The 24,116-nt window shown below is 47.3% G+C and overlaps 1 protein-coding gene across 1 annotated transcript in view; it reads left to right on the top strand.

Moving 5' to 3' along the window:
* The window catches only part of RBP1 (retinol binding protein 1), a 156,806-nt gene that overhangs the window by 51,946 nt on the left and 80,744 nt on the right, over positions 1-24,116 (top strand). Inside the window, exon 2 of the mRNA XM_078666101.1 lies at positions 19,511-19,689. Coding sequence (XP_078522227.1) covers positions 19,511-19,689 — 179 coding nt within the window. The remainder of the gene's footprint in view (positions 1-19,510; positions 19,690-24,116) is intronic.

Here is a 24,116-nt window from a genome sequence, read left to right as displayed (position 1 = left end):
TGTGTCCACGGTGTGTGGGAGCTTGGTGGTTTTGCTTTTCATCAGGCATTTTTGGAGTTGAGCCTTTGCTTTTGTGAAGCTTTGCCTAGTGTTGCTGTTTTCAGGGTGGGGAAGAACTTGTCGGTTACCCCTTGTGGTGGTTTTGCAGCAGCCCCATTAGTCCATGAAACTTACCCTGGTGTTCTTTCAGGAAATGGGGGGAGCATGGCATTTCAAACTTTTAGCACTTTCACAGCAGTGTGGGAAGCTTTCCCCAGCATTGGTGAATATTTGGATAGTGTATATAACTTAGCAGTTCTGCCTTATGGTGGTTTCGCAGCTAGGCTTTTTATTCCCAGAAGCTCGTCCTTGTGTTTCCAGAGTGGGGTAGAGCTTGGCAGTTTGAATTTTCAGGGGTTTCCCAGGAGGGACATTCAGTCTATGAAGCTTGTTCAAGGCTGGTATTTCCGCAGTGGAGAGAGCTAGGTGGTTCAACATTTTATTCTGTTTTGCAGTCAGATCCTTCAGTCCACAAAACGTTTACTGGAGTGGTGGGGGGTCAAGGGTGAATATGGTGGTTCCACCATTAAAACTTGGCTGTTCGTCCGTGGACATTTGTTTACTACAGGGCCCTTTAGTCCATGATGCTTGCCTTGGCAGAGGTGTAGTTTGTGAGGTGGGTGGGGGTCGAGGGGAAGCTTGACTAGCCTGCCTTTGGCGGTGCTTAGCTGGACCCTGTAGCTCTTCCTGGCATTGGTGTTCCGGGGGGTGGAGTATAGATTGCCGTTTCTGACTCCGAGTGATTTTGCAGTCAGGATCTTCGGTCTGTGGTGCTTGACCTGGCACTGGTTTTTGGAGATGGGTAAGAGTGTGCTAGTTTTGTCTTTTGCAACCACACCCTTTAGTCCCCACATCTCGTCCTGCCAATGGTATTCCAGGGTGAGGAGAGGGTGGGGGTTCCACCTTTTGGCTGTTTCAGAGTCAAGCCCCTCAGTCTATGACGCTTGACCTGACGATGATGTTCAGGAATGTGAGCGAGTTCTCTCATCCTCCATGAAGCTTACCCATGCATTGATTTTCCAGGGTGGAGAGAGCGCTTTGTTTCCACCTTTGGTGATTTTGCATCCTGGGATGGGGAAGAGCTTGGTGGCTCCACCTTTTAGTAGTTTCATAGCTGGGCCCTTCAGTTCATGAAGGTTGATGTTTCGGGGAAGAATTTAACGAGGATGCCCTTGATATTGTGTAGCTTGCTTTGGTATTGGCATTCTGGTTTACAAGATAACCTTGTGGTTCAGTCTTTGGCCTTTTTGCAGTCGGATCCTTCAGTTTCTGAAGTTTGCCCAGGCAGTGGTATAAAGGGTTGGAGAGATCTCGGTATTCACGCCTTCCTGCGGGTTACCCAGGTGTTGGTTATCTGGGGTGAGGCAAAGATTGGTGGTCCCACCTTTTGGTGGTTTGACAGCCAGATCCTTCTGTCCATGAAGCTTGCCCTGGTGTTCGTGTTCTGGGTGGGGGAGAGATTTCACAGCAGGGTTCTTCAGTCTGTGAAACTTACCCTGATGTTGATGTTCCGGTTTGGAGAGACCTTGGCAACTCAACCTTTGCCATTTTCTCAACCGAGACCTTCATTCTGTGACCCTTGCCCTGATGTGGGTTCTCCAGGGTGTGGGAAAGCTTGGTAGTTCCACAGCCAGACTCTGCTCTTCTGTGATGCTAGCCCAGGGATTGGTGTTCCTGGGTAGGGTAGAGCTTGAATGTTCTGTCTTTGGCAATTTCTCAGCCTGGCTCTCCAGTTTATGAGCCTTGCCCTGTTGTTGGTGTTATGAGGTGCAGGTGAGCTAGGCAAGCCGCCCTTTGTCAGTTTCTCATCCAGTGCCTCCAGTCCGTGATGCTTACCCTGGCGTTGCTGTTCGGGGGTGGAGGATGAACTTGGCAGTTCTGCCTTTCAGCACTTTAGCAGCCGGTTCTTTAAGACTTTGAACCTTGCCTTAGTGTTGATATTCCAGAATGGGAGATAAATTGGCATTCCCATCTTGTGAGATTTCACAGCTGGGACATTCAGTCTGTGAAGCCAGTCCTGTTGTTCATAATCCAGGGATTACAAAAGCTTGGCAGTTTCATCTGTGGGGTTTCACAGCTGGGACCTCCAATCTGTGAACCTTTCCCAAGCATTGGTGTTCCGGGCTGGGGGACAGGTTGGAGAGGGGTCTTGGCGGTTCTGCTTTTCAGCAGTTTTGCAGTTGGGCTCTTTAGGCAATGAATATTTCTCTGATGTTGGTGTTCTGGGATTAGGGAGAGCTTTCATAGTGCGCCTTTCAGTTTGTGAACTTTGCTCTGTTTTGTAGGATCCGGTTTCTGAGCGAACTAAGAGGTTCAGCCTTTGGCAGTTTTGGTGCCAAACCCTTCAGTCTATAAAGCTTGCTTTGGTGTTTGTGGTCTTGGGTTGAGGAGGAGTTTAGTGGTTCCACTTTTCAGCAGTTTTGCATCCGGGCTCTTCAGCTTGTGAAACTTGCATTGGCCTTGGTGTTCCAAGGTGAATGAGAGCATGGCAGTACCAAAGCCAGTCTCTTTATTCAAGCTTACTCTGGCATTGGTAATCCAGTGTAGGAAGTAGATTGACGGGTCCCCCTTTGGAGGTTTTGCAGCCAGGCACCATAGTCTGTGTAGCTTGCCCTGAAGGTGGTATAATTGTTTGGTGGGGAGCTAAACATCCACTTTTTGGTTGTTTTGCAGTCGCACCCTTAAGTTTGTGAAACTAGAACTAACCTTGGTGTTCCTGGGTGGGTGAGAGCTTAGCAGTTCCACAGCCAGTCTCTTCAGTCCTTGAAGCTTGAACTGGCATTGGTGGTCTGGAGTAGGAGTGAGCTTGATGGTGTGAACATTGCAGGTTTTCAAGCCTGTCACTTCAGTTTGTGAATCTGACCATGGTGTTCGTGTTATATTTTGGCGAGACCTTCGAAGTTTAGCCTTTAGCAGTTTCTCAGCCAAGCCCTTTATTCTGTGAATTGTGCCTGGTGTTGGTTCCGGGGTGTGAAAAAGCTTGGTAGTTATGCAGCTGAGCCCTGTTCTTCCATGAAGCTAGCCCTGGCACTGGTGTTCTTGGGAAGGGTAGCTCTTAACTGTTCTGCCTTTGACACTTTCTCAGCCTGGCCCTTAAGTTTGTGAACCTTGCCCTGGCATCAGTATTATGAGGTAGGATGTCCTTGGCGGAATGTCCTTTGGCAGTTTCACAGCCAGGCCCTTCAGTCCGTGAAGCTTTCAATGGCAAGGGTGTTCCAGGTGGACGTTGAGCTTGGCAGTTCCACCCTTTGGCAGTTTAGCAGCTGGTCCCTTCAGTCTTTGAACCTTGCCCTAGCGTTGATGGTCTGGAATGGGGACAAATTGGCATTTCCTCCTTTGTGAGATTTTGCAGCTGGGACGTTCCGTCTGTGAAGCCTTCCCTGTTATTCATATTCTGGGGGAAGGGGGCACTAGGCAGATACATCTGTGTTGTTTTTGCAGCTTTTATCTTCAAGATGTGTGTAGAGTTCCCTATCATTGGTGTTCCAGGGTGGGGTGGAGCTTGACCGTTCTGCCTTTCAGCATTTTCGCAGCCAGACCCTCCAGGCCATGAGTCTTTCTCTGGTGTTTGTGTTCCAGGATTGGTAGAGCTTTCAAAGCTGTGCAATTCAGTTTGTGAAGCTTGCACTGGTTCGGAGTTCCGCTTTGTGGAAAAACTTGATGGTTCTTCCTTCGGCAGTTCCAATGCATGTGAATTCAAACAATGCAGACCGTGGAGAAACATTCAAATAGAGCCTTTCTCTACCCATTTTTACATCTCACTATTGGAAACCACCCACATTGACAAAGCCGCTAAAGACTTGGAAACCGCAATCAGCAACACCCTGGAAATCATCGCCCCAACAAAAACTACCAAGTGTCCTGCCAAACTCTCGCCTTGGTTCACCCCTGACTTAAAGATCGATAAACTTATTGCCCGGAAGGCAGAACGCAAATGGTGACAGTCTCAAAACGAACAAGACAAACAACAGTACAAACAACTGCACAAAAACGACATGGGTCATATAGCCTTAGCCAAAAAAACTTACTTTGCTAGCAGAATAGATCAAGCTTTCAATTCAAAGAAGGAACTTTATAAAATAGTCAAAGAATTTACCAGTCCCTCAGCATGTCAAACTCCTCTCAAGGCCTCCCAAGCGTGGGTTGATGACCTATCATCTTATTTTAAAGAGAAAATAGATATAATTTACAGTCAATTCCCCTCCACCACCACTCCCCCACGAGAGAATAGCATATTCCTCCCCCTGTCCACCTCCTCTCTCATGCACTTTTGCATAATAGGAAGAGGTAGGCCTAGCCTTGAACAAGATAAAATCAGGATCCCTCGTCGACCCTGCATCCGCCCAGATTATTTCTAAAATTGCTCCAGTCCTTGTCCCACACCTCACGAACATCTTTAACCTCTCTCTCATACAATTCACGGTCCCTAAACACTGGAAAGAAGCCACTATCCGATCAATTCTAAAAAAATCCACGGCCAACCCAACTCAACTCACAAACTATCGCCCCCTCTTCCTTTTACCCCTGTTTGGAAAAACAATGGAGTCATTGATTAACCGTCAGCTCTATCAATACTTGGAACAAAATAAACTTCTTGGTCCATCCCAGTCTGTCTTTCGGGCATGCTATAGCACCGAGACTGCCTTCCTCGAAATTGTGGACCACATCAGGCTCTCCCTTGATGCCAAACAGTCCGCGATCCTGATCCTGATCGATCTTTCTGCGGCCTTCGACACCATCTCCCACAGTACGTTGTTATTACGCTTGTCAGAGATTGGTGTCGGAGGCCCAGCTCTAGGCTGGATCAGGAGCTACCTGACTGATAGGTCCTCCAAGGTCCAAATAGGCCCTTTCGTCTCCAAAAAAACGAACATCGACAAAGGAGTTCCGCAGGGCTCTATATTGAGCCCAACACTCTTTAATCTTTACGTGTCTCGATTAGCAAAAATCATCCGTAACTATGGGTTCGACACAGTGTCATACGCTGATGACACGCAACTCCTAATAATACTCTGGGCAGACGCCAGTGACACAAAAGTCCGATTTACCCCCTATATGGCATCGGTCAATGACTGGATGGCAAACAACCACCTGGTACTGAATGCCAGCAAAACAGAAATCCTCCACTTCGGTAATGCGCAGAAAATATGGAACAATGACTGGTGGCCATTAGTCCTAGGCCCTTGTCACCCCCCCCCCTAAAAATTCAGCACGCAATCTAGGTTTCATCATAGATGACAAACTTTCTTTGGCTGAGCACATTAACACCACAGTTCGCACCAGTTTTGGCATTCTTAGAACCCTTACATTTTTTTTACGTGGATTCTTCTTTCCTGTCGGATGCCCCTAGTCCAAGGCCTCATCATTAGTCGTTTAGACTATTGCAACGCGCTACTTGCAGGCATCAATGAGGAACACTTGTCTAAACTCCAGGTGTTGCAGAACACAGCAGCCAGAGTGGTCCTTAATCTCCCACCTCGCTCTCACTCAGCCCCTTCTCTAAGGGCCCTTCATTGGCTTCTCGTGAAAAAGAGGATTAATTTTAAAACCTGCTGTGCGATTCATAAATCCCTCAACAGCAATGGACCCAGGTACTTAGCCAACAAACTGATAAGGTATGAACCAGCCCGACTCCTCCGCTTCTCTAGCAAACTTATTTTAGCCGTACCCAAAGTGCGCACAATCAGAGCCTGGAGGCAGAACATTCTCCAAACTCGGTCCAGAAACCAGGAACTCGCTTCCCTTTCATGGTTGCGCTGAACATAACCACAAAAGTTTTCGCAAACTACTGAAAACATGGCTTTTCCGGCTCGAATGAGTTAACTACTACAGCCGTCCTGTACTCCGCTGGCGCTGCGAGACCTACGGGTGATACACGTGCCTAACAAATACCAAATACATACTTACATACAATGTTGAACCCTTCAGCTCATGAAGCTTGCCCTGGCGTTGGTGGTCTGGAGTGGAGGATGAGTTTTGCTGTTCGGCCTTTCAGCAGTTTCACATCCGGGCTCTTCAATCCATGAAACTTGCCCTGGCTTTGGTTTTCCAGGGTGGATGAGAGCGTGACAATAACACAGTCTCTCTTCAGTGCTTGAAGCTTGCCCTGGTATTGGTTGTCTGGGGTAGGAAGGAGTTTGACAGTTACCCCTTTGGAGGTTTCACAGCTGGGCACTTCAGTCTGTGTAGCTAGCCCTGGTATATTGGTTTGGTGGGAAGGTAGAAAGCTTCACTTTCTGGTGTTTTTGTAGTCTGGCCCTTTAGACGTGCAGGTTGCCCTGGTGTTGCTAATCCAGGGTGCGAGACTGGCTGTTCTGACTTTCTGTGGTTTCCTAACCAAGCCCTTCGGTCCCTGAAGCTTCCGTGGTGTTGTCATTTCAGGAAGGAAACAGATTGTCATTTTTGCCTTTTGACTGCTTTGTAGCTGGCCCTTCAGTCTATTAAACTTGCTGTACCCTTGGTGTTCCTGGTTGGGGGAGAGCTTGGCAGTTCCACAGCCAGTCTCTTTAGTCCCTGAAGCTTGCCCTAGCATTGCTGGTCTGTGGTAGGAGGGAGTTTGACAGTTTACGATTGGAAGATTTCATAGTTGGGTACTTCAGTCTGTGTAGCTTGCCTCAGAGGCGGTATACTGGTATGGTGGGGAGATAGATGGTCAATGATTTTGAAGCTGGACCCTTCAGCCCATTTATATTGCCATGGCATTGGTGAGGGAGAGACTGGTAGTTCTGCCTTTCAGTGGTTGCATAGCTGAGCCCTTAAATCCTTGAAGATTGCCCTGGTGTTGGTGTTCTAGGATGAGGAGAGATTAGTATTTCTACATTTTTGGCGGTTTTGCAGCTGGCCACGTCAGCCCATGATGCTTTCCCTGGTATTGGAGGTTATGGGAGATATTAGCGGATCTACCCTTGAGTGGTTTTGCAGCCAGGTCCGCCAGTTTATGCCACTTGCCCTACATTGGTGTTTCAGGTTGGGGAAGAACTTGGTGGTTCCACCTTTAGCAGATTTGCAGTTTGTGGATCTTTTTCTGGTGTTCCGGGGTGTAGTAGGGCTTGGCAGTTCCTCTTTTGGTAGTTTCCGAGCAGGGCCTTTCAGGCAATCAAGCTACTCTTGGCAGTGGTGTATCTGAGTGAGGAGGAGTGCTTGATGGTTCTGACTATGGCGATTTCACAGCCAGGCCCTTGAGTCCTAAAACTTGCGCTGTTATTGGTGTTCTGGGCCCTTCAGTGCATGAAGCGTATATTGGGGTGGGGCAACTTTGGTGGTGCCACCTTTGGAGCTTGGTGGTTCTGCCTTTGGAGCTTGGTGGTTCCGCCTTTGTTGGTTACACAGCCAATCCCTTCAGTTCATGTAGCTTTCCCTGGTTGTGGTATATTGGTTTTGAGGGAGCTTGACAGCTCCAGTTTGACAGTTAGGTCGTTCAGCCCTTGTAGCGTCCCTGGTGATGATGTGTCAGGGGCAATGTGGGGTGGAATGGTTGATGGTTCTGCTTTTTAGCAGCCAGGCCCTCCAGTCCTTAAAGATTGCCCTCATGGTGGTATACATAGTTGGGAAGAAGTTTGACGGTTCTGCTTTTGATGGTTTACAGCCAGAACCTTCAGTTGGTGATGCTTGCTTGCTTTAGAGTTAGTGTTCTGACACAGAGGAGAGATGAACTGTTCCATCTTTTGGGAGTTTTTGCAACCAAGCCTTTCTGTGCATGAAGCTTCCCTGGGGTTGGTATTCCGGATGGGTTGAGATTGGCTTTTCCTCCTTTCTGCGGTGTTACATCCAGGCCCGTCAGTCTGTGAAGTTTGCTATGGCGTTGGTGGTCTGGGGTGGGGGAGATATTTGCAGTTTTGGCTCATTGGCTAACTTTTGCACTTCTGATTGGCACAATTGTTGCAGGTAAGGTCTGACCCACTCCGGTTATAAATGTTGTTCCCTGTCGATTCTTATTTTTGATCTTTTAGTCGAATTTCAGGCAGATTCTACAAATATGTTATTTGCGTTAATGGTGTGTAATTTCTTCCCGTAAAATTTGCTATTAAACTGTAAATTACGAGCTTGTAAGTGCTGTTTTTGTTATTCATTTTCATGTAAAATGGCCCATTTTCTAATTACAGTGTTCTTGTGATCCCAGCTAAAGTTTAATATATGGACGGCCTTAGCTAACCTCCCCTTATTAAGAATTGCTCCGCTGGGTGATAGTCTGATTTCTTCCCTGCCATGTATCCCAGTGCTGCCTTTTCCAGTGCTGTTTACGTTTGGGTTTTATTATTGCCATTGTCGCTGCCCGCTGCCTGGTTTATTTATAGTTTTACTCTACATTTTTTCCAGCGTTGCTTGTAAATAATATTTGATGGATACAGCCTAGCCGGTGAAGGGGTGATGAGACTGGCTCCTTCTATATTAATCAACAAGCAGCCATCGAGGTGGGGGGAAACGATACATATACGCAATATTAAAATACAGTATCAACAACCTTTCTCCATTTTGTGCATTCTAAATATGTTTTGGAGACATTTGATTGGCTGATTTTTTTTAAAGAGCATAATAAATGTGATTGTTTAGGTTTTATTGCATTAGAGTGTAGGGAATTTAATATGTCATGGTTTAAAGTGCGTCTGTTAGATCTTATATCACTAAAATTCTTTTTTTGATTAATTATCACGTATAAAAGCACTTCCAGATATATAATTTCAGACTACAAGTTGTACAAAATAAACACTTGAAATAAGTACTTCTCAATACAGTGCTATAATGTGCCTATTAGTGTCACAGCTTCTTTGTTAAAAGATATACACTCTTTTGAATTTTGAAGAGACTTTCTCAAATTTTCATCAAATAGCACAGAAGCCCAGCTTTGGGTGTGTGTGTGTGGCCATTCACCAGTGGCACATAAAGTAACAGTAGATGTTGTAGCACCCATGATAATGTGCTGCATAGCTAAATGCTGATAAGGTCTCAAAGGCGAGACCTATTCGCTATACCATGGGTACTCGCAAACATTTGCCCAGGGGTCGCAAGTATTATCTGTAGCAAGCCCGAGGGCTGCATTGATGCTAACCGTGCGAGGGTCAGGGTGATAAAAGGTGGGCATGGGGGGATGCGAAGCAGATGCATGATGTGGACAATAAACCCAGCCTTCATGTGACATCTGTCTGCCATCAACCCTCTTCTCATGTACCAAGAAAGATAAGTCAAATCATTAACTTCTAATGTAAAACGTGAGCGGGAAAGTGATACTCAACTGGTGGCTGAATTGCAAAATTTGAAACCATAAAACCTGGTTTCAGTCCTGGCTTCCCCATGTGATGAAATTGTGTGATTCTAGGCAATTGGTTAACTTCACTTTGCCTCCTATTTCTGCATTACCACATATGGGAGCCCATTAAAATATACGAGTTCAGGATGTGTGCTGTACAAAACCTTTACTGGTGTTTTATTTAATAAACTGTAATGTTGTTCCAATTATGTAACAGCCAAGGCTACACACATAGTAGTTCCATCGGTACGCCTCTGCCCACAGCCTCCCCAAAACCCAAATAACACACAGACAAGTATATTGGGATAAAGAAGTTGCAGGTTTATTTGTAGTACAAATAACAGGATGGGTTAACTGACAGGCGATCCCCTCCACCCCGCAACCCCTTGTTGCAGGGAGCCTGAAGTTGAGCCAAAGAAACAGACACCTGCGGCCATAGCCCGGTGTGGTACCTGGGAGGATATCTCCTCCCACCGGCGGACCTAACGTCCACCCACCCCACCCTCTGGACTAGGGAGAGTTAACTCACACCTTCCCCATCCGGGCGGGGCGCTATCGGCAAGCCCCCGGTTGCTCAGGCTTACAACCACCCTAAGGACTAACGGGGCGCCGTCGAAACCAAGTCCCCAAGAAGGGCCCCTTGGATTATGTATGACTCTGCACGGTGCGTTTTGCACTGGGGCTTCAGGTCCTGTTCCTGCGCCTGTCCTGTGTGGGGATCGCCTTGTACCTCTTCCACAGCCCTGGGCGTGGCAACCGCTGCGCCCAGAGCCCCCACTACCTAGCTCCCTATTCTCCTCTATTTGCATCCTGCTGTTTCCAGCGCTTCCCCTAAATCTAGTAGGAATATCGCCATGCCTACCTTGGACAAATGTACCCCGTCAGATTCCCAGCAACCAATAGACTTCCCATGCAGCAGGCCGTGCCTGATGAAACCCACCCCTCGCATTTCTGCAAATTTACGCATGGCTGCATTTACGCGCCTGCGGGTCACTTCCAGCGCTTCCTGCGAAATCGCCCCATGCCATATAGGTCTGGGAGTTATTTCCGACCACCATACGCTGCATGCTCCCAGCTCACTGCTCAGGATGCTCAGGTCCTTCCTCATTGCATCCAACAGACGCCCTTTGCCTAATGCTACCAAGTCATTCCCCCCTAGGTGCACCACTAAGATATTTGGCGGCTGTCTATTCTCCCTCAGTGTCCTACGCAGTGTTGCTAAGAGTGCAGGCCAATGCAGTCCGGGGAGGCCAAACCAGGATATACTAGTGTTGGTGAAGCCATGCTTCCAAGTGACTGCATTCACCCATCTTGCCAGTCTTGTGACATAAGAGTGCCCCATCACCCACACCTCTGTTCCTGCAATAAAACACAATGGTTTGCAAGATTATAGTTTATTTAAACACTTCAAACCACTGCAAAGTCAAACAACCACCAAAACGTGGCAACTGTAATTTATAATTCAAACAGTACAACATAACCAGACAAGGCCACAAAACCGTGGCATATGTCAACATATTTTTCCTTGCCTAATTATTCCCTACCTCATTTCTGATAAAAAGGCGTATTGCACTCAATGGTCTTACATACCTTTTGTAGCAGTTGGAGTCCCATCGCCCTACCCTCTTTATGGCCTCGGCCGGCAGACCTTCCTTGAAAGCTGTGGTGGCCGCCCCTATCCTGAAAGAGTGGGAGCTGAACTTGGCCCCCTTTGTTGTGTAACCTGCCAAGAATAGGCACCCCTGCATCACATGCTCCACGTGGTATTTCGTGACCAGGGAGCCGTCTAAGTGTATCAATAGCAGCCCCTCTGTACATGGGCGGCAGGACAAGAAGGCGGCTAGCAGGGCCACCGGGCAGTAGCTGTCATTACCCAGGCGATGCAAGGAGATGCTCCTACCCCTGCCTGACTGGTCTGTCTTCGAGAATTGTAAGTATATCTCCACTGATTCAGCTGAAAGGCGCACATCTTTCATCTGCAGGGCCCGAGAGTTCTTCTCCTTTTTGGAGCGGGCCACCAACTCTCCTATTCTAAAGGCTCCAAAAAACGCTAAGCTGAATGTCGCTGTGGAGAGGGATGCTTCGTAGGCTGAGTGGGTGACCGTGGGGAGGGCGTCTAGCATACTTTTTAATGTCTCATAATCAATGGGGGCCCTATGGTCTACTGATGTAGGCAGCACTCTTGCCCAACCTTTGAGCGCTGCCCTGGTCGTAAATGATGTGGTGGGGTCCTTCTGACCCAACAGCCTGGCATGGTGCCCTATGGCCGACAGGTGTCCAGCCATCCACGAGTGCCTCTTCCCCATATCTTTTGCCCAAATCATGAACGCTTGCGCCCTGTCAACTTGTATTGAAGCCTCCTGCTCCCAAGGGCCCATAGTTTCACAAAATGTTTTCACGCAAGTCTGATATCTTCTCATGGTCCGGGGTGCCAGGGACAGCTCGCCTAGCTCTCTAATGCGCTGCGCCACCGCAGCAGGTGCCAGAGCTGGGTTGGGAAAGGCGTCATCTCCTCCCTCGCTCTCGGCCATGCCTCTCGAAACCGCTGCCAATGAAAGCGTGAAAGAGCGTCAGCAGCAGTGTTCTGGACTCCTGGGATGTGTCTAGCTCTACATTCCACGATATTGTACAGACATACTTTGACTAATTCCCTAAGTAAGCACAATACAAGCGCGCAGGAGGCTGACTGGGTGTTGATGGCTTGGACCACAGCCATGTTGTCAGACCACAGGACCACCCTTTTCGCAGTTAATAATGCTGGCCAGAGGTGAAAAGCAACTACAATCGGAAAAAGTTCTAAGACAGTTATGTTGGCTGTTATCTTTTTCTTCCTCCATGCGTTGGGCCATTTCTCTGCGCACCATTCCCTGTCCAGGATTGCGCCAACACCCTCCCTGCCCAACGCGTCTGTAAACAGCGTCAGCTCCTGGCTGCTGGTCCAGGGGTCCCTCCATATGACAGAGCCATTGAACTGCTCCAGGAAATCCCCCCACATCTTGAGATCCTCCTTAACCCCCAAGCTCAGCCTCACCTGATGGTGTCTGCGTTTTATTTTGGCAGCAGTCCTGGCTAACCTGCGCGCAAAGGCTCTGCCCGCAGGAATTACTTTAGTAGCTAAGCTTAATCTGCCATGCAAACTTTGTATATCGTCCAGTGATACCTTATCTTGCCCCAGTACTGTCCGGATCTGAGCTGCCAGTTCGATGACTTTATCTGCTGGAAGCCTAGCCTCCCCTGCCTTAGTGTCTATCTCTACGCCTAGGAAAACTAGTACCTGCGCTGGCCCCACTGTCTTCCCCGGGGCCAATGGCACCCCCAGGTGTTCAGTCACTTTTTGGAATTTTATTAATGCCTCTGCGCAATCTTGTGTCTCTGCTCTACCTACAAACAGGAAGTCATCTAGATAATAAGTCACGCTGCCAACCCCTTCTATCTCTTGGAGTACCCACTGGAGGAAGGTGCTAAAGGCCTAAAAAAATGCGCATGAGACGGAGCAGCCCATAGGCATGCACCTGTCATAATATATTCATCACCCAGCCTAAAACCCAGTAAGTGCTGGCTGCTGGGATGTACAGGCAGGAGGCGGAAAGCCGACTCTATGTCAGCTTTAGCTAACCAGGCCCCTTTGCCGGCCCTACGTACTAGGTCCATGGCCACATCAAATGAGCAGTACGAAACGGAGCACACCCCTTCTTCCAAGTTGTGGTTGACCGACTCGCCTTCAGGGTATGACAGGTGGTGTATTAGTCTGAATGCCCCAGGCTCTTTTTTGGGCACTATCCCCAGGGGGGAGACTATGAAGTTGGTGAGCGGTGGCTGCAAGAAAGGACCTGCTACCCTCCCCAGCTCCAGTTCTTTGCAAACTTTCGCTCTCACCACCTTAGGATTATCCTTAGCTGATTTCAAGTTTTCTGAATCTCGTGCCAGTGGTGCCCCTGTGTAAGGTATGACAAAACCTTCAGCAAACCCTCCCAGTAGCAGTCTCCCGTCCAGTCTGTTTGGGTATTTATTCAGCAGGGTGATCAATCGATACAATCTTATTGGTGAGGGCCCTTTCACTGCACTGATCTGTTTGGCTAGCCGGCTGTGGGGGGCAGTACTTGGGCAGTTCAGAGCTGGTGAAGGCTTTTTCGGCGGCGGTTGGGGGTGTGGGGGGGGGCCTCAGGCGCGCCTATGCTACTTGTTCTGACAAGACCCGCCCCTCCCCCCGTGCTGACCACCCTGCTTATGCCCTTTGGATGTCCTGCATGTTCCTGCCTGGTGTTGCCCTCAACAGTTGCTGCATGTGTGTGTGAACTTACAGGATTTCCCCCAATGGCAATGCCCGCTGTTGAACAATCTGCATGACCCAGCCAGGGACTTCCCACCTCCCCTTCTGACCTCTCCCCCGTTGGCCACCCCGAAAGGGCGGAGTGCTATGCTCGGCGTGAAGCGTTGTATTGCTCTTTTCAGGTGTCGCTACTTGCGTGTCCTGCCCTTTGCTGTTTGTCGCAACCCCTTGCAGCGCCCTGGACCCCATATGGTCCATCCACAGCTGCACTTCCTTATGATCCCAGCGCATGTTAGGCGATCTGGACATCTTCTTCCTGAACTCCCTGTCGTAATTCAGCCAACCTACGCCCCCCCACTTCTTCGCCTCGTTATGAATTAATCTGCCGTATTGGACCAAGGCTGGTCCTTGATCTGACATTTTTTCCATAATGACTGAAGACAGTATAGCAAAGGCTTCCAACCACGTGTCAATCGACTTTTATGGCCAGGGCTGAAATCTAACTTTTTTGTCGTCTTCTTTTATCCCCGCCCTACGTACGTCTGTACCTTGTTGCCCTAACATGAGTAGTGAGAAAATATCGATGAACTCCCTTTTCCATATTAATTCTTTTGCCGCCAGCGGGACCTCCCAGGACAAGGAAGATCGCCCCGACAACAAAGGGGCGTCCAGCACCACCTCCTCCTCACTAGGTGGAATCAGTGCTGACAGGGGAGTGGGCACCGTGTTCGGTGAGTTTGGCGCCGGTGGAGCTGGGTGCGCCGGTAGTTCCAGGGATATGGGAGAAGTAGCAGGTGATGGTGGCACTGCTGGCAAAGGCGCCTGCGGAGGGGAAGGCAGTGGGGCTGGGACAATACCCTCCTGGTCCGGGTTGGCAACCGGTACTGGTAGTGGCCCCGCCAGCACTAACGGTGCCACCACCAGGCGGTTCCCTGGCGGTGGGCCTGTCGCTGCAGGCGGGCTAGAAACAGACCCCCCAGTTCCCCATACATTCGTGGGGCCTACCCCTCCCCCACCGCTGTTTGACACACTTTCCCTCATCTCCTTCATAAACACTTCTAGGGTGGACATGATCTTACCAAGATCGCTTTTAGTGGAGTATTCCACCGGCGGTTGCACAAGATCGTGCATGCCTGATGGACCAGGCACCTCATGCACCACTGCGACTGTCGTTTTTGCTCCGCCCTTCTTTTTTGTCGGCGGTGGGAATTCTTTGCTCGTGGGAACCCGTAACCTTTTTGACGCTCTAGGGTGACCTGCGCCCCCTGTGTCATCATCATCCAAAGCTATAATGTCATTGTGACCACAGGGTGCCGGGGTGCTGGCGTTGAGCAGCTCTGTGGCCCACGCCAGGCCATTAGTCTTAACGAGTTGTAAGAAGATCGCCGCTTGCGCCGCTTGTGCGTCCGAAACCGACCCTGATCCTGCTGCTGCTGTTCTCTGTTCGGACATCTTGTGTGGCCTCAACACCCCTGCAAGAAAAAGTAGTGTTGACCATCCAAACGAAACCTGTTGTGGATCCGTAGACCCATTCCCTCCCTTCTCACTGTTGGCGCTCCAGTAACCATTCTTACTTACTTGGTGCCTCGGGGCCGCGGGTTTTATATGGGCGTCACTAGCCTTCGACTGTGGTGTGATGAATCCGACTGGGCGTCTCGCTCCTGTATCGATTGATATGAACATAATTTAAAGTTTGCCCCACCTTGTGTCAGGTACCCTAACGAGGACCCAGGGAGACCGGACCAAAAACACCGATCCCCCCGGATCGCTAACTGTGTCCCCTTTTAAAACGGCGAGACGCCCACCTCAGAATCTTGTTTCTTACCTTGTGAATGTGCCTTGGCACCGTGCTCTCGCTGTCCTGAATGGCTTGCCTATCCCGGCTCTTGCCTGTAATGAGGAACACGCATTATACATGCACTGAGGGCGACGCATCATGACTTACAACGAATAGCGTAGCGCGCATACAAATTTGCAACCTCACTTAAAAGGGTTGCGTGGCTATGAGGACCGTCCAAATGTCGTGTTCCTGAAATTCGCCTACAAAATATAAGCACACACTGCCCCGTCTAATTACCAAACCTATGTGCCAAACGAGTATGGCTGCCTGTTGGGGCCTAGCTTTGCTGCGAGTTATTTGCTTCTGTTAATAAATCGCTTATCTTCACTGCGCGTGCGTGATTCCCTCCCCATGTTCATAATGCGTCCATGCGAATTGCATTCAGGGTAGGGCCAATCCTGTGAAAGCCGCCCTTTCAGTCCTTGCGAGGGACATGCTGCCGCGCCAATGAAACTCCCGCCGGCCCCATCCGCCCACGCGCCACGAGCGACATCTTCGGACCCAGCAGCCGAGTCTGCACTGGAGGCCGATATAAGCGGGGGGCGACTGGATTTTGAGGGACCCTTTCCTTGATACCTTGCACTGCTCGAAGCAGGGGCTGCGTGGCGAACCCACACAAGCCTGCTAGCCCGACCCCGCGTTCCCGGCCCCCACTACATCCCAGAAGCCGCATGGGCGCCACACATTCACAGACGCAGGGTTCGCGGTAGGCTTGTCCAGCTGAAGCAAACGGACACTTGCACCTCACATGGCCAGCCCCTCGTACACCTCCCGGACACCACCTGCCGAAGAGGGGGTTGGGGGAGTCCGGGGGAAGGACGACCGCTCTACAATCGTGGTCAGACACCACCCAATGCGTACCTAGGACCGAACCGCAGGCCGCAGAAAAGCCACGGCCCCCCACCTCATAAATATGCCTCGACGCAAAATACCTGACGGCCACGCGTGTAGGGAAGGGTGTACGGAGATGCGCTCACGACCCACAATGAACTTTGGTGTGGGGGGGGGGGGGGCTTTCCAGCGATGCAGTTATTTTTTTCTTTTGATCGTTCTTAAATGAGCCTCGCTCAGCGTGGTGTTGTCGTGGTGCAGACCAACGACCGCCGCCATGCTGGGGGAGGGGGGTTGGGCGGGCCGAACAATGCCAGGAACGTGGCGCCGCTCCTGCTGCCCCTATCCTCACAGATAGCCCAGCCCGACTCGCGGGATCCTCTGCCCGGTGGGGGAAGGTGCCCTCGTGAAACCGCACAAACCCCAAAGGCAAACCTGCCGAACGGCTGATGATAAAAGACCCGCCCTCACGGATGATAGAAGGCATATTGGACATAGCGCGCTGCCAATAAAGGCGAAGCTCCAAAGGGTCTACGGCATAACACCGCCTCGGCCGCCCGTAAATACAATACGGAACCTTAATGTACTCCCTTTGCTATCTTCAGGTGCCACCCACACGACGCTAGCCACATGGCTGCATAACAGAAGCTTACAGCGGCTGACCGATAGCTTCAAGCTCGAGCAGTAACACACCCCCAACAACCTGCCCCAGCCACATCGCATGAACACGGACCTCGTGCCCCCCCCGTGGACATAGCCACGGAGCCCTGTCGACTTGGGTTTTACCCAAGGACGGGGCCCAGGGGGAGGCATTATAATCCGCTTACCTTAGATAAGCTGAAAAGCGCGGGCCTCGCGTCTGACGGGAAGGGGGGGCGGGGCAGCCTACGACCCTACTGCTGGCGAGGAGCAGCCAGGGGAGCGACTAGCTTGTGAGGGGGCAGCAGCAAAGAGGGCGCGTGATAGGAGGGGCTACCCTTATATCCTAACCCTGGGCCCACCCCTCCTCCCGCCCCCCTTATCCGGTGACGCCCCACCTACCCGCCCCCGGAATGGGCGGCCGGCTGCCCACGGACCTACTACGGGGTCTGCCCTCCTATGGGGTCCCCTGCAGGGACCGCGGGCATCCTGCAAGGTGCACCCTTATAAACAACTTGCCTTCTAGTTCATTAATTGCATTGTTTTCAGAATGGGGCAGCATGAATGAGTCCAAGATCGCGTTTGAAAACTATTACTGCTAACAAATGCATCTCAATGCACTGATACAATCTGGTCTACTAAGGTAAAACACTCATGAATGTTAAAAAATAAACTCTCTGCAAACTGCAAAAAACGATATCATGTTTTTACATGTTTAGTGCAAAATGACTTTAAAATTAAAGAGTTCCTAAAGATAAGTTTTCTTGGACTGCTTCATTTCTTCTTTACCATCGCTTTAATTAACATGTAAATAAAACTTGCCCGTTTATTTCTCAACTTTTATAATGTTCCTGCTCTGTCAAGGGAGCAGCAGCCCAGTGCTGCTGTTCACCAGGAGGCCGCAACTAAAGGTCAGGAGGACCGCATGCGGCCCCCGGGCCGTACTTTAAGTATCCCTGGGCTATACCAATGCTGAAAATATTGGCATGGTAGTCATAGCTGAGAGTTCAGTGAGGTTTATGGTTCTTAAATATTGTAAGGGGACTTGCAGTCAGTAAGGACGGACAAATATGAAGCTCTAGGTTGAAACTGTGTTGCCTTTGAATTATACCACTCTTAGTACTGCATACATTTAAGATCTCACTGGTGATAACTGTATCTCAGCCTCAGGCAAGTATTAGCAACGCCAATAGGTCTCATCCATGAAACTAATTGGCTTTGTCAGTGCTTTTTGTATTTTAACGGATGGCTACAACAAATGTGGGGCCATTTTTCAATGGGATTTTAGAAGTAAAATAAAACACATTCAAAGATGGACATCACAGATGTACACTCGTCCCCAGCAGCAACCTTTAAAGATCGATTTTATTTTTACTATTCCTTTCCAAAGATGGCCCCTTTAAAAGCATTCTATGTTTATGAATCCTCTTTGAACATGGCCACCGCGGAATGCCTGCGCATCTTCTTCAACCATCTTTAAATGCGATTTGTAAAACTAGAAAAAATATTTGAAAGAAGCTCTCTGAACATTTGCTGTATTATTATTGAGATAGTCAATAAACATTTTAGGATGTTCGAATGCTGTAAGGATGGTGGTCAGACAGAAATGAATGAACGGGTTAGGGGGCAAGAGAAGAAGCAAGATGAGGCTAGTGGGTTTTTCAAAGAGGGGGAAGAGGGAGCTGTGACCCCCTCACCGCATTGCAAGGTCTGCCATCAGCAGGGAAAGAACGCCTCAACCAATCAATACACGGTGACACTGAAAAGCTTATAGACAGGACATACGAAGAAATATGGAAGAAAGCCATCAAATCGGGAGCAAGGAAGTGAAATGGACAACAAAGCCACCTAATCAGTAGCAAGGAGGCGACTGGAAGCCCACTTAAAGGCACATATCATGTATTGGAAAGAGCAGATCCGGTCCACAGACCGCTAAAGCGAGTTATAAGTGAGTTCTAAACACTAGTGTTATTGTTATCTGCTGAAAGAGTAAACTTTATTTTGTGGTTTTCCTGTTTTGTTTGAAAGCAGTGTGGTTAGAAAATGTTAGGCTTCCATTCACACGTGCAAAGGCGCAGGCCGCTACTGGTAAGGAGTGAGATAATTTCTGGGTGGTTTGATTAAAGTTTGGATGCTTACAGTTTGTTGTGAATATCAACTTATATTGACTCAGTTACAATTGTTGTGTATTCTTTTAGCAAATGTTTTAACTCTGAAGCCTCGTGTATTGTTCTGCACAGCCCTGGTGCAATGAATGAATTGCCATAATATTGATGCTTAATGCCATTTTTATACCATCACTACTGGTGCAGGAAGCTTCCGCCTGTAAGATTGCTGTAATTTGTGTCGATATGTGCACTCATTCACACTTTCATCCAGTCTTCCATCCGTCTTTTGACTCATTATTCAAATATTCATGTACACACATAGCCGTTCGTCAGATCACTCCCCTCACTCACTCATTCATCCATCCACTCATCCGCCAACAATTAACACATTTTTCACCTTCACTCAATCAGTCACGGATACAAAGCTGCCTGCCAGTCAGTGAAGAAGCACTTTGACTTTTAAATCGTTAGACTTAATGGCTTTGCCAATGCTTTTTCTTAAGTGGGTGTTTGACCAAACTTCTTTATTACACTTGCAGATGTCAATGTAGCTCTTCGAAAAATTGCCACCTTGTTACGACCAGACAAAGACATTGTTCAGGATGGAGACCACATGATCATAAAAACCCTTAGCACCTTCCGAAACTATAACATGGATTTCCATGTCGGGAAAGAGTTTGAAGAGGATTTATCTGGAGTAGATGATCGCACTTGCATGGTAAGTATTGTCACTTTGACTATACTATGCAACCATTATAGATCAAGAAGAATTTTCAGAATATGATATGAGGATGGAAGTATTTTTGTCACTCGATAGGAAAAGGGAATAACTTCTTATACTAAAGGTAGCAGGCCTGATTCACAAAGTTCAAACACTTTTCAGTAAGTTTACACTTTAGAGTAAGTTTACTGCTTTTGGTATTCACAAACTCTGAGTATAGATTTACTACAAAAGTGCAACATGCATGCCTCCACCCCTTAGGTGAGGGGATGGAGTCTGGATAGTCATTAATTACAGTCATTAAGCTGCGACATCTAACTTACAACCATATTTTACGACTGACGGAGACTCCAGGCTCATTGCGGAGCTTCTGCGCTTGAGGTGTAGAACTCCCCACATTAAAAAGATAGGACCGGCAGAGGAGTATACTCCACACGTAGTTTGTGAATACCAATTAGTAGTACGTTTTGTTGCATTACAAAACGTACTACAAACTACAGTTAGAGAATCAAGCCAAATGAGTGACCATCTGCATGCAATTGCAGCTTCAGTAAGTGTTGGTAAACTTATTCTGTACCCCCGGCTGTTCCCAATCCTAACGAAATAAAATCGATCATATAATCACCGTATAGTGACTGTGCCTTCTAATGGAAGTAATGGCACCAATTGAGGTACACTGTGCAAAGGGAAAAAAGCAGCTTCATTTTTAGTGGGGTCAGGGCTGTACTGCAGTTGTATTTCATACTATATGTAACTGTTCATTATTGTTTGAATATGAGACATTCTCATTCTGTGTGAGATTACCTCAAACAGTATGTATCATTCTCATCATGCTTCTACATACTGTTCACCCCCAAGATGGTTATTTATGAGCTCTTCTTATCAGTATTGAACATGAACTCTTTTTGTAATTGTCGAATATAGGCTTTCTGGTTTTCAGGTTCTATTTGTGGCGAATTATGGTGTTTTTTTCCAAGTGATTTCAGTACCTTAAAAAACAGTGGTTAAACATTTCCACCCCATTAAAAACAACAAAAACATTGTTTTTCTGGTGTTTATGGAATGTTTTGCTTTTATTTTTGTTTGCTTTCTACATTGGTAGTGCACGGTATATAGACAGTGTATGTACAGTGTATATGAGGTCCAAATAAAATTTTACAAATCAAACATATTGTACTACAACATACAATTCTTCTTCAGTGAGTCTTTAGTCATGCGAGATCACTCTTTCCTTCCCATGTAAACTTTTATCTTTGAAAAGGTCCTCTCAACATGGGCACTTGAGAAGGGCAAATCCACAACAGCCAGTACACAATTTGCTAACTTTGGCCACCTACATACCTTTCCATGCCAATACTTTTACACCTGAAGATTGTGATTCTCTGGGCCAGGTTCTGCAACATATGCATTGAACTGGGAGCATATGCCCTCAGAGTTATTGAAGAGGTCAAAAATGAAGCAGTACTTTTCAAGAATGCAGTAGAGTGTACTTTTTTCCCATCACTATCAATATCCGACTGAAGATCCTCACATTCCGAGCCTTTGGCATCATTGCTAAGCAAAGATTTTGTAAGCGGTCGCCACATGGATGAAAAAATCATTCACAGCCTTTAGGAATGAGAACCACTGGCTAAATTACAGAGTTGGGATGAGTCTTTCTTTGATGCCACACAAAGCACAAAATGAGAAATATTAGCATTTTAGTTTCAGCGCATAATGAAATTATGTACCAAAATGGACTACAAAGTCAATATCATTCTTCATTAACTCTGAAGATTGTAAATATGCTTTCAGCATACTATATAGCAAGTGGCAAGGATCTCTTACAGGAAAACATTTCATCTCCGGTTTCGATTTTGACAGGCCGTCACGCAACTTTTTCATATACATAGCTAAACCATTGCAACTGCAAACAATGTCAATAGCACTCAAATCTTTTTTGAATTTGGTAATATCGTTTTGCAGCAGAATTCCTAGTGACACTGTGTCCTATGTTTTCCACAAGTCTGGTGCCATGTTTTCACCACTAACCCTGATGCTTGGTGACAGCACTCTTTTCGCATATACCTGTCAATGCACTGTGCATTGAATGTTTAAAGCCTAGGGTATTTGGCAATTCACCTACTATCAATAATGACTCCCTAGAAAAGGGGGCTGATGTATTAAAGGGTTTCACCCATTATCTTTTTGTGGGCAAATGTGATGATACATATTAAGAAAATTCTTATGAAGCCAGCCATTTTACCCATCAGTGAAATAATCAAACATAGCCAAAATATCAAATATGATTTTGATACTACCTGATTCTCACAAATGTATGAAATAATCAAATCTGACCCAAAACATCCTTCTAAACCCTGCAACTTTTGACCAAAGACCACAAAACTGAAAAAAGCAAATGTGACCCCCCCCCTAAAAAGCACACCTCATGCAGAATAATGTTAGCCCAGCCTTTCTTGCTTCTACATTGCATAACAATATTACATTGTATTGGCCCCATCAGGAAGAAATGAAAATGACTCTTTTCCACTCTCCTTTTACTTTCTTTGAATGGCATTTATTTTCCGGTTCTGCAGGTGTTGTCTCAGTATTTATAGGTTTACACTGGTGAGGGCTATTTTCCCTTTTGGTGGGGTTTTATAATTTATTATAGGTTTTAACCTAAAACAGGATAACCTACTTGTATATAAGACTGCAAAGACCCTCTCCCTTGTCCTGTTTATCTGAGAGCTCTGATCATGTGTATATGGGCCTTCCTCAACCTGGTCACCTATGAGATGTTTAATTGTTACATACATTTTCTCCTCATTGCAGTTACATCTTAGCTCCCATCATCATCGTTGCATATCAGGCCTCCTTGCCATACTTATGAGCTGTCTCCTTGCCGAGGTTATTGTGGTCACCATTTAATGGGTCTTAGTGAACTTCCCTCATCATGATCCTATGAGAGTCGTCATCAACATGGGTATCTATGATCCCTCCATGTCCAGGTTATATGTCGCTCTACTTCTGCTTTGTCTTATACCTGAACTTTCTTCAGCATTGTTGACTGTGAGCCATGCTTGTGGAACAATTTAGCCAGGCACACTCTTAGTTACTTAAAAAGCATTACTCCAACCTATCCCATTGGTTTGTTATCTAACGCAGACATTTCCAAAGTGTGTACACAACTGACACGTTGACTTGATGCATTGGAGATTTCATCCATTTCAAAGGCTCTGTTTAAACGTCCAAGCATTGTCTTGTACGTAGTCTCCATGTTCAGAAGTACTCCATGAAATATGTGTACAGTATGACTGACTAAGGCTAGTGGAAAGATACTCTAAGTACAGAAACTGTTCAAATAATTCTGTTCTATTAGGCATGTAAAAACACTAAGATCGCACTTTTATTCTCTGAGCATAGTTAGGTATTTTTTTTAATATTGCATTCCCATTAACTTCTTACACTGAATCAATGCTATGTGTGGAACTAAATTAGAGGGTGCCTATAAGAAAACAGGTGTTTTGCACATGTCTCCATTTCTTGCCCTCATTTGGAATACTAGATGCCGGTTTTCAACTCTGAAAGTGCACTGAAGATTGCTAACCAGACCCCAGTGTCTTTTCCCCAAATTTGATGCATGTGAATTGGCAACCCTAATTGGAAAGGACTTTAACTCCATTATACTCTCCTTGGAAGTGGTACTAGTTGTATGTTGGATCCACTCATGTGTTAATCACGCCTGCCTTAATAACGTGGTCCAAACAACAAATGCGTCTTTACAATGCATTCCGTTACCACACAAGTCATTACAACTACTTTCCTTAGGGAAAGCGCCGAAGTAGAAATAGTATAATGTACTATTCCAACTACAATCTGTGCAGCAGTAGGGAAAGTGTTGGACTTAAAGTTCAACATCAATCCAACAACTCTTTCCTTAAGGCAAGTCATTTTAATGACTTCTGTGGTAAAGGAATGCGTTGTAAAGATGCATTCGTAGTTCAGACCGTGCTGCTAAGGCACAGCAGTAAAAACAGCCCGCCTACAGCTCCTGTGTCCGCACCAAGGGCAGCTAGGACAACTCTTCAGCTGGGCATCTCAAGCCAGGTAAAATCAAACTGACAGCTGTGGCGTGATCCTGGTCCTGGGAACTGTATCACCTTAATCCCCAGTGGGTTCAACGCAACTCGGCCTGCAAGTGACCGATTGTCACTAGTGCTTTTTACCATTGACCGCAATGCTAAAGTGTTGCAGTATTGACTTGTACTTATTTATTTTTGCTTCTAAAAGCCTGACTGCACTTTGCCACTCTACCAGGTCTGAGTTAAGGATTTATTATTGTGCATCCAAGGACCATCTTTGGGGTTTTGTGAGAGTATCACTTAGTGAAGCCTAACCAGCCTTACTACATAATACTCCACTCTCCTACAGTGCCTATTTGT

The sequence above is a fragment of the Lissotriton helveticus genome, chromosome 11 (assembly GCF_964261635.1).
Source record: "Lissotriton helveticus chromosome 11, aLisHel1.1, whole genome shotgun sequence".
In the NCBI taxonomy this organism is placed as follows: domain Eukaryota; kingdom Metazoa; phylum Chordata; class Amphibia; order Caudata; family Salamandridae; genus Lissotriton; species Lissotriton helveticus.
This window is presented reverse-complemented; position numbering and strand designations above follow the sequence as displayed.